At 46.4% G+C, this 10,919-nt stretch overlaps 1 protein-coding gene across 3 annotated transcripts; it reads left to right on the forward strand.

The window, feature by feature from the left end:
* The first annotated feature begins 195 nt into the window (after positions 1-195).
* ccdc66 (coiled-coil domain containing 66) lies at positions 196-10,635 on the forward strand. Of its 3 annotated transcripts, none has more exons than XM_086200214.1 (21): positions 196-632; positions 1,243-1,301; positions 1,679-1,701; positions 1,792-2,019; positions 2,104-2,353; positions 2,444-2,567; positions 4,083-4,177; positions 4,383-4,432; positions 4,852-4,944; positions 5,240-5,374; positions 5,567-5,799; positions 6,023-6,107; positions 6,171-6,329; positions 6,437-6,494; positions 6,585-6,647; positions 6,733-6,985; positions 7,362-7,542; positions 7,622-7,674; positions 7,761-7,897; positions 8,166-8,299; positions 9,181-10,635. In XM_086200214.1, the coding sequence occupies exons 1-21, from the start codon at positions 622-624 to the stop codon at positions 9,280-9,282; spliced, it is 2,526 nt and encodes an 841-aa protein (XP_086056340.1). In that variant the 5' UTR covers positions 196-621; the 3' UTR covers positions 9,283-10,635. The 3 variants fall into 3 exon arrangements, with proteins under 3 accessions (XP_086056340.1, XP_086056341.1, XP_086056343.1); XM_086200215.1 differs by having other exon boundaries at positions 206-632; positions 1,795-2,019; positions 9,181-10,634; XM_086200217.1 differs by having other exon boundaries at positions 209-632; positions 8,169-8,299; positions 9,181-10,633.
* Positions 10,636-10,919: the final 284 nt, after the last annotated feature.

The following is a 10,919-nucleotide window of genomic DNA, read 5'->3' on the forward strand; positions in this document are numbered from 1 at the left end:
AAGAGCTCAAAATATACCTCCGCTTGAAGGCTTTCAGCAGGACTATTTTTTTATTGCGTTTTTTTTCCTTTTATCAATATATTTTTCTCCATTGAATGCATTCCTACTAAATCGTTATAATTTAATTTTATCCATGCTGTTGCTTGCATTTGTGCTCATTTGTGAAGCCTCATAATAAAAAAAACACTTTGAGCTGGATTTTATGTACAAAAGTTGCTATACAAATAAAGTGTGTAATTATCATTCCGTTATGATACAGTTTGAATATGATCTTGCCATTTTAACAAAAATATTTGCTTTGTTGGAACAAATTCCCCTCGAACGTAGTTCATAAAAATCCCAGGTCTGTAAATGCAATACCGTCCTGACCGTTCAAACGAAGAAATTTGATTGGCTGTTGATGTTTCAACTGGGTGAGGATGAGCCAATCGGTGAAGGCGTTGTTGGTCGTTGTCAGCAACCAACGTTTACAATCCAGCGAGCAGGAACTGGACGTGCGGTCACCGAGGGGTGGACGAACCAGCTTCTCCTGAACGATAAATAACCTCCCAACAGTCTTTTCTGCCTTTACACGATTGTTGTCAAACAAATCACCGTCTCGCTAAAACCCTGAAGGCCAGCATGAATATCGGGTGAGCTCTTGGCTGATTTTGATCGTTAAATAAATGGTAGCTAGCTAGGCTAGTGCGTTGACTGTGCCTGTGCCGTGAATTGCTTGGGGATTATCATTTAATTTTGCCTTGCGGGGCAACTATTGACCAAGAGCAGTTTTGTTTTAGAAAAAAAAAAGCGACATGCAAATTACAGGAAATAAAATAAAAAAAAGTAATGTGTTGTAGCTGGCGGTAGGAAGCGGTTGTTGCTCTTGTAATTCAGTTACCAGCGATTTGTTTCAACAAGTCGAGGTTGAAATGAGTGAAACCACTGTGGTGAGTTGAATACTTGAATGTAGAAACGCAACATGACAATGCAAACCTTCAAACTCCTGGATTTAAGGGTAAAAACTAAAACGTAACCTAATGAGCTGTTAATGTGTTCAGGTACTAGTTTTAGCAACCAGAGTGGGTAAGAAAGCAGTTAAATTTACAACTTATATGTTCCGTACGCCCGCGATTCCTTTCTATCCTAATTTTCTCTCCTTTTCTACGTTTTTAAGGCATTTGACGTGCTGGTGTTGCACACAAGTCGGCTCCCAACTTTATGTGTTTGTGTTGTTTTCTCTGATATTGTTCTTTTTCACAGAGACGGCCTGCTTTTTGAACTTGAAAATGGAAAACCCAGGTTGATTGTGCTCAACCACGGTGAGAACCCTCTCCATGATATTTATTTTTCCACCCATTTGCTCTTCATATTAGATCCTCTGCTGCTGAAATAGCAGCTTGACTAGTTTTGGCAGTATGTTGTTCATGGTAGTAATTAACCAGCATTTAGCTGGTGCTGATCTTTTCTTTTTACCCTGTTTGCATGGAAGTTGCAGATTTATGGTTTACAGTTAGTTTTGATAAAAAAAAATGACATCCTCCCAAGTGAAAACAATGACGGCGATTTGGTATGAGATGTCCAGTCTTGGGTTGCGAGACTAAATCAGCTGTAAATAAAAGTAAAGGGACAGTAAAAGAATATGAGCTGTGTATGTGTGGAGGTAAAATATTGATGGCTGTGCATCTTTTCTCTTTAGGTGTTGGCAAGAAACCAGTTAAGGTAGGAATCTCCTTATAATATTCTAGTTTTACAGTACTGGGTGGGCATTTTTACAGTTTGGACTAATTTGATGTACCATGTTTGTGGAAGCAGTGCCTCCGACCCAAAGTGGCCAACATCCTGAGCTCCAGGCAGCTGTGCTGTGTGGATGACGTGCACATGGAGCAGCCAGTCAAGCAGCAGGCAGGGAGGACCCGGGATGGCAGGCTCAAGGCAGGAGGAGGAGCAGCTTCCTTTGCCCCCCTCACCGCTGCGGACGAGGGACTGACCACCAGTGTGACAACATCCACAACACGGGGGCATCACGCATCCCCCAGGGTACGCCTCATGCTCGGTCCCAGGTTTTTCACTTTGCTCTTCACCTTTGAGCTCTGACCCCTGGTGTTTTTGTGTGTGTTGAAGGTGAAGTCAGACCGACACAAACACAGCTTTGCCATTGGATCCCTAAGAGCCAATGGGAATAAAGGTCATCTTCATAATAGTGGGAGTGAAGTTGGTAAGGATGTGGATCTGAAGGACCCACTGTTCTTTAGAGATGCAGAACTGAAGGACAGCGTAGTGTGTCTGACCCATGAGAAGCTGCAGCGGATCCTCAACACTGTCCAGAACTTCAGCAATGACCTGCGCCAGTCAGAGGACCAGAGGACCCAGGGTGAGTCTGGAGTGGCAATGACCTGGACTGCGGCATATAGGGTCAGTCTGTGTCCTCTCCCTGAAAACGTCATATGTTTTCCTCTGACAGAAAATCAAACAGACTCTCAGTCTGGGTCCTCGACAACTGAAGGAGGAGAAGAGATGAAGGAGGAGGACAGAGGAGGAGGAGGAGGAACTGATACACCTGGAGTTTTACAAGATAAAGACAAAAGGTGAGGAGCTCCTCTCAGCAAGAATTTTCACAAAAAGTTTTATCCTGCTAACAGAAAGAAGCTCCTGTATAGACACACACAACATTCAAACAAACGTGTTCAGCGATTAACAGTATTACTCTAGAAAGCCAGACGACCCACAGACCGTAAATTTGTGACCCGAGAAGAGAACCAGAGCTCTGCCCCACTCAAGTGAATAATGAAAGAAAAATATGATTTATAATTCAGTATGGAAAAAATTACATTTTTAATTCTAAATGGCCTGTAAACACATCATCAACAATGCACTGAACGACCATTCCCAGCAGGCAACACGACTGCAGCCCCTCCCTCACTTGTAGTTGCCACTTAATTCCTCTATCTATCTATCTGTCCATCTATCCATCTATCTGTCTATCTATCCATCTATCTGTCTATCTATCCATCTCTGCGCTCACTAGTGGTTTAAGAGCACTGTTGGAGTGCTAGTGTGAGGCAGTCAGTGTTCAGAGAGGGTGAAGGTTCACTGCTGCTCTGTGCACAAGCTCGCCCAGTGGTGCGCTGCTTGTGTGCTCAATGTGGCGCAGCCGTACTAGAAGCCATTAGAAATAATGCGTTGTTGCATTGTCCCTGAAAGCCTCGCAGCTATCACAAGCGTCCCACGTGTGGTGGCTGCGCTCTAAAGGCCGAGCACCTTTCTGCTGAGGAAAGCCTCGTCCTTTTTCATCCCCCATTGCCCGCCAGATGGCCGGATAATGAACGTTTTAGCAGATTTTGCTCTCTCACATTGGTGGATTTGAACTTGCAACTTGCAAAAAAAAAATAGCACACATGCTGCTTTGTTAGGTTTTATATTACATGCGCAACTACTGTACATTGTAGTGTTTCTTCATTGTCTTTTTTCTTAGCAATTTATTCACCAAATTTATATATATATATATATATATATATATACAGTATATATATATATATATATATATATATATATATATACATATATATATATATATATACATATACAATATATATATATATATATACATATACAGTATATATATATATATATATATATACAGTATATATATATATATATATATATATATATATATATATATATATATATATATATATATATATACATATACATATGTGTGTATATGTCTAGATAGATAGATATAGATATATATGTATGTATATATAGATATAGTGAGAGTGTGTTTTATTATATTCAAGTATGTTTCTTTTTAAAAGTTAATGTTGATGTTGCATTAAGGGATGAATAAAGACGTAGGCCCCACCTGCCCGGCTCATTTCCATGATGACAGGTGTTGACTGCGCTTCAGCTCCGGCCTCTGGACAAATGAGCTTTCCTCCTTTTACATCAATCAAATATCTGTAGAAATTTGCTGGTTCGGAGATGCCGATGTTCCGGTGACATCCTGCAGTTCAGGGCCCTTATCCACATCGTGCGGTTGTATTTTTAGTCTGTAGGTCTAAAATGGCATTTACGGAATGAACGTTACTGCTGTTGTCCAGGGCGTCTGGGTGTCTGTTCAGCTGGCTGGGGGAGCGAGAGTCAGACAGCAGAGCAGCCATGGAAACCAAGAAGGCTCAGTGGAGGCGAGAACTAAGTAAACACACACAAACTACATTTCAATGCTCCGTTGATTCATATTTGAATCATAGTTGTTTCCCACCAACTCTGCAGCACTGCTAACTCCTCCATGTCTGCTATCCCTCACCTGCCCTGCAACTGAGCTCCTGTAATTTATGCTTTATCTCACATTGTGTGTGTGTGTGTGTGTGTGTGTGTGTGTGTGTGTGTGTGTGTCTCAGTTGAGCAAATGGCTCTGAAGCAGCAGCGTTCAGCCTCTGGCAGACTGCAGGTACGACATGCATTTTGACATTTTTATTAAGTTTTCGTCACGATGGGAACACATCAACAGCAGATCTTCAGACAGTGAGCGGTTCCTCATAGGGATGACTTCTGTTTCCTTCTAAATGTTCAGATTCATTTTCACACTGAATGAAAATTAGAAGAGTAGCAGCTGTGTGTGTTTTTTGAATAGGGCTGCATTGTGTAGCGAAACATTACCTCATTATTGTCTCATCTGAAGAGAACGAACCAAAATAACAGTTCATTAGCACAGTTTTTCATGGTCTGTTTTCTTCCGTTGGTGTGGAATTGAGGGTGGAGGCATGGCGGCACTTTCAAAGGGGAAAGACCTGAGAACAGCTTTGATCTGACAGAACTTGTGTATTTGCATAGTAAACTTGAGTGTGTGTACTTGTGTTTGTTCTTCAGGCTAAGGAGGACACAGAAAGTGTGTTGTCAGTTCAGAGCTCCATCAGCCACAGAGAGCAGCCTGCAGCCATCAGATCCAGCCTCAGGCTCGGGGTAAATCTCCCCTGTTGAAAAGCACTCTTGGGTAGTCGTCCTGTTATAAACCTACTAAAGAAATCCCAGTCCCCCAACAGAAATGCAACTGTTTTTTCCTTTGGATTCCCACAACATGCTTCATGTGTGGTGTTTCGTTCTGGCCAGCCAGACTACAGGTTGTTCATGTGTGGTGGACTTCCTGTGGGGAGTGAACACTCGCTTTGCTGCACCGCAACCTCAATCAGCGCATCTGATTTCCTCAACAAAAACAAAACAGAACTTTTTTTAAGAGAGTGTGTGTGCGTGTGTGTAGGTAATCACGCCGATGGAGGAGGTTGTAAATGTCGAGAGGAAAGAGGAGGAGAAGAGACGCTGGCTGCAGGAGCTGGACCGGCAGAGAGAGGAGATGATGGAGCGCAAGAAACGGGAGAAACTGCTGCAGAGACAGGTCCAGTAGAAACCAGAGTCTGGTCCAGTAGAAACCAGAGCCTGGTCCAGTAGAAACCAGAGCCTGGTCCAGTAGAAACCAGAGTCTGGTCCAGTAGAAACCAGTCAAAAGCATTTACAGTAGAGACTCAGTGGTTGTACCGATGATTGATGATCGAGTCTGGCTTTTTCTGGCTGTCCGGCATCTCTGCAGGCGGAGGATCACGATCTCTGGGCCTCACACTTCGACTCCCTGCAGCAGAGACCTCTCTTCCCGACCGGAGTGCCACCAGCTCCACCTCCAGCCCCCCATGCAGGCTCTGAGCGGGGGGACTGGGAACCCTCCTCCAGCCTGTCCCTGGTCTGGGACGCCACGAGTAGCTGCGGAGCAGAGAGTGTTGGAGGAGCCAGCGTGGAACTGACCAGCAGATACCCGACCAGAACCAAGTAGGAGGAAGCAGCGTAGCATAAAACTGAACTCCAGCTAATTGTAGTACTCTATAGTATGGAGACTATCTCATCTGGAATATTGAAGTAACTGTGTGGAGAGAGAGAAGGTTAGAGAGTAAAGAAGCATTTGTGTCTCAGCTCGTTTGTTCAGGGGTTCCTTTCTTCAATGGATCGGCAGTTCATGAGGAAGTACTTACAGTCCTGTTTGTCTCCTGTCCAGTTATCTACGGACCATGACCGCCCTGCTGGACCCCGTCCAGATAGAGGAGCGAGAGAGGAAGAGGCTCAAACAGCTGGAGCAGCAGGTAAGAGGAGGAGGAGGACTTGACTTACATTTCTAAACAACTGATGGGTTTCTATTCCTTCAGCGTGCGATTGAGGCTCAGATGGAGGAACGTCGGCAGCAGAGAGAACGGGAGGAGGAAAGGAGGAGGGTGGAGGAGGTGGAAGAGGAGAGGAGGGTGGCGCTGGAGAGGGAGAGGCTGCAGAGGCAGTACGAGCTGGACACACAGAGGGAGAGACCCAAGGTGACACTCGTGAATACAGCTGACACTGCAGAACAGGATGAGCTTAGCTTTCATCTGAAGATGTCCATGTTCAGTGAGAGTGACGCTTTAGCGTGTGTCTCCTGCAGGAGCAGCCAAAGGAAGACTTTGGTGGCCGAGACGTGCAGGAGACACCGGAGCCCAGTGGTGAGCTACACCGCAGCAACACTTGCTCTCAAAGCTGGTGGGGGGGCAAGTAGTAGCAGCTTGACAGAGACGTGTGCTCCCTGTGTGCAGCTTCCAGCCCAGCCCAGTGTTTGAAGAAGATGAGCAGTCACAAAGACATTGCTGTTCAGACAGGTAACTGAACTATTCCACTGACTGGAGACCAGCTGCAAGTATCACTGCATGCACTCATGTGGGAGGCGTGTGTGTCTGTCTGTAGAAGCAGTTCCTCTACTCCCTCTCAGACCAGACAGAGTTCAGACTCCCGAGGTCCCTGCTCAGTACCGGCCCCCTCCCTCTCTGTCGGCCGCTCCTCCTAACGGCGGCAACAGCAGCGGCAGGAACCGAGCTGTTAGAACCGGCAAGGAGAACATCTGTGTGTCGGAGGCGGGAGGAGAAGATCTGTATGAAGCGTTTGCCAGGACAGAGAGAAACAGGAAAGACAAGAGGAGACCTGAATGGAACACTCAGAGGTAGAGGCACACACGCTGACATCGCCGTGATGTTGTCAGATTAACTGTTCTGATTGGATGTGGACTGAAAAGACCTGGGGCCGCACCTCCTGACACCACTTCCTAAACAGACAGAAATCCATCCATTGTCTTCCACTTATCCCTACACATTAAGGGTTGCGGGGGGGCACGACATCAGTAATTACTCTGATTTCAGTAGGTCATGCATCCCACACATTAACGCTTTTGATGTAAAATCCAAACATGGATGTACGGTATCGTAGCTCTAGTCCCCGTTGTCGTGGTCCTGGTCACGCGACTGTCTCGTCTTGAAATCAGAGGTGACAAAAGTGCAGTCGTTGTTGTTGAAGCTCTTACTGGTCCTGTGCTCGTCCAGGCCCAGCCATCGCTTTGTTCCGGCATCGCAGCGTTACCCAGCCGCCCTGCAGAAGAACCGACAGGAGAGTCGACTGAAGAGGCAGGCGGAGCTCCTCGCCCTGCAGGAGAGGACCTGTGTGTCCAGAACCGAGCCTCATCTCTGCTCCAACGGCTCACAGACCAGAACCAGCTCTAAGAAGGTCGGACGCTTTCCGGTACTGAACGGTGCGGTGGTCGTTTCTTTGTCTGCTTGCTGAGTGTTCATGTGAACCGTTGCAGGTGGAGGTTGTTTCCAGAGGTCAGAGCAGCTCTGCAGCTGCCAGCGCTGGAAGGTGAGCAGCTCTCCGTCATTCTTCACCTCTGCTTTTTTTCTCTCGTTTGTTTTGAATCCTCTTCCCTGTCGTCGTCTCCTCCACAGCGTGCGGAGCCAGCAGGTCTCCAGCTCCCCTCCTCATCCTCCCGTCCTGGAGTTCATTCCTTATGTACGGACTGACGAGGTGTTGAACCTGGGCCCGCTGGAGCCGGCTGACACCCCCCCACCTCTCACTCACGCAGGTTGGGTTCACCCTGAAAATGAAGTAATTTTGTCCCATTTAGTTTTACGTGAATCAAGTACAACATATGAGTACTTCATCATTACTGCTGGTAGACGTGAAGCTGGTCATGACATCAGCAGCTTGAAAAACGTGTGTGTGTGTGTGAGAACTGTCAATCAGATTAAATTCCCATGAAGCAAAAGTAACGACACTAAAGTAAACCGGGGATTATAGACTGAGGAAGTTCTGCTGGAAACACTCAGAGTTAATCTGCCTCCTCTGGTCAGCAGCTCTTCCTCCCAGCTCCGTGTCCCCCCCTGCTCCGTCCCATCGAGAGAACCTCGTCCACCCGGAGCTGCTTCATAACACACACACACCCCGGCAGCTGGAGATCTTGAGAGGCCTGGCCCAGCTACGACAGGTAACACACACACACACACACACACAGATGATCAGAGTTGAGATGGAACAATCGATCCAACTTGACTGATATCATAATATGACACTTGCTCACTTGTGTGTTGTGGGGCAGCAGAGATTTCCCAGCCTGCAGATCCTGTTCTAATCAACAGCTCTGGAACCAAAAAGGATGGTCTTTAAATCAAAATGCGAATAATGACACGAACATGACTGTCTAACTCTGTAAATCATGACCCAGTTGCTACAGCTGTCAGAATATTCCCACTTTTCACATGTTTCCCAAATCTTTTAGTCCTAAATTAAAATTACTGTAGGAGATTATCCTCTGGGGTTTGAGTGAGGGCGGCCCGGTGGAGCAGTGGTCCTCACTGTGGCCCCCCAGCAAGAAGGTTGTGGGTGGAGCCCCGGCTGCAGCACGGGGTCTTTCTGGGTGAGTCTCCATGTTCTCCCTGTTCCTGCTGGGTTCTCTCTGGTACTCCAGCTTCCTCCACAGTCCAAAGACATCAAGAGGGACCAGGTTAATCCAGACTCTAAATTGACCGTAGGCGTGGCTGGGAGAGCCAATGGTTGTCTGTCTCTATGTGTTGGCCCTGATGGACTGGTGACCTGTCCAGGGTGAAACCCGCCTCTAACCTGAAGGCTGCTGGGATAGGCTCCACCCCCCACCACCCTTAAAAGGATAAGCAGTAGACAATGGATGGATGTGTTTGAGTAAAAATGTATCAAAATCCAATATTTAGAGGCTCTCACTGACTCTCGCTCATGGGGGTTCATTATGTCGTGAACAGATGTGATCAGAACCAGAACAGTTCTGTGGTTGTAAAGTCAGCGAAGGTCCTCACAAGTCGAGACATACAAACCTGTGTCCATGTGTGTTTCCAGGGTTTACTACAGAAGCAGAGGGAGCTGGAGACGGATCAGAACCCGCTCATAAAGCGCCATGACAACCAGCTCCGGTCGCCTTCCACAACACTCCACATGTGACCTCTGACCCCTGACAAGCAACTTTGACAGCTGACTGAATGGACGCTGCACGTTCCAGTCAGTTAGGACCCAGGTTTTTATGCATCGGCAACAGAATCAAGTCAAAACGTTTCCCACCAGTTGGCGCGTGAAGTCTTGCTGCCACGGACGTGTCTGCAGGCGCACGGAGATAAAACCCATCATTCACCCCACACACTCGATCCCTAGAACCAGAGCCAACAGAACCTCATCTTTCCCCTCGGAGTCTGGATCCAACCTCGAGCCCCCCTCCCGAATGAACTAACAGGTTTGATATGGTTGGACTCAACTTCTGACGTCAGCTAAGCAGATGGATTACTTTCAGGTTCTTAAAGCATGAAGTAAATTCTGGAGCTGATGACACCGAACTACTAGAAATGTTAGGAGGCACTTTGAGTCGAAAGCACTGACAAGAAGTGAAGAATCCTGGCTCAGCAGGAGCTGCCTCCCGGGGTCGGATCTGCTCCCCCAGAAACAGCCAGCTGGCGTTGTGCAGCTGCAAGGAACCATCCTCATTAAGTGAAATGGTCGAAACACAGCCAGATCACTTCTGCTTTATCTTTCAGGAAATTCAAGATCCTTTTTTTGGGGGGGGGGGATTCTTATTCTTGTCAATTCTTTAAAAGTTTTTTTTTTCCTTCTAAAGAAGATTTCTGTTGCTTGATTGGAAGAATAAAGAATGTGCATCGTATTTGGCCCATAATTTCACAGTCACTGTAAATTTCCCTTTGGAAAAGTCCAGACTCTCTGAATGTGTCTCATCCCGCTTGTTGGACTACCAAGTTTTCTTTAGGCCGGGGGACAGAGAAGCACAGATGAATTTATACATCTAGAATTAAAATGTTTGGTTTCCTCTGATTTCTGCTGGCAGAGGAGCTCCACGCTTCAGTTTGTGGCTCTGTGGATTTTTATATCTTTTATTTATTGCAATTAAAATAAACGGTACTGAGGCTCGATTCCATAAAACTGAGGAAGACTTTTCTCTCTCCCCCCCCTCCAAAAATTCCTGCCAACAGCGATGAACAATTCTGTGGTTTGTGAATGCATTGTTAATCTGTGACATTTCCCAAAGGCGAGGAGAAAGAACAGTGAAACCCACTGTTCTCATGCTGGGATTTCATCGAAAAGGTGCTGCTGCAGGCTTTTATTTTGAAAGAGATACAGGAAGTTGACTAATGGCGGCAGGAGATCAAATTTGTAGCGAGTCTGGCAAGTTTCTCTTCTTTTTTTAAATCCATTTACATCAGACGCAGACCGTCTACAGGACCAGCAGCTCTCCATGTGCTCAAATACAGCTGCAAACGAGGATGCACAGAAGAGCGAAGCTCACACGGCTAGAAAAGGGAATTCCGCCGCTTCCACTCAGCCTCACGCTGCTGCAGTTTCACAGGAAAAAGGCGCTGCAGTTCCCTCCCAAGTAACTGGTGCAAGTGGCGGCCAGTTTTGGGGGGAAAAAAAAGAATAAAAAGAATAAAAAAACAAATCCTAAAAAGTTCTGAAATGTCCTGAAGCCCCGACACGTCGTCAATTACACCATGTTTTTAGCCTCACTGCTAGCTTGGCCACTCCAGGCTCAAATGTATTAAATTAATATTTTGCCTTAAGATTTTTTTTTGGTA

This window comes from Aulostomus chinensis, chromosome 3 (genome assembly GCF_037954235.1).
Source record: "Aulostomus chinensis isolate RoL2024-O1b breed Wild chromosome 3, RoL_Achi_v1.0, whole genome shotgun sequence".
Taxonomy (NCBI): domain Eukaryota; kingdom Metazoa; phylum Chordata; class Actinopteri; order Syngnathiformes; family Aulostomidae; genus Aulostomus; species Aulostomus chinensis.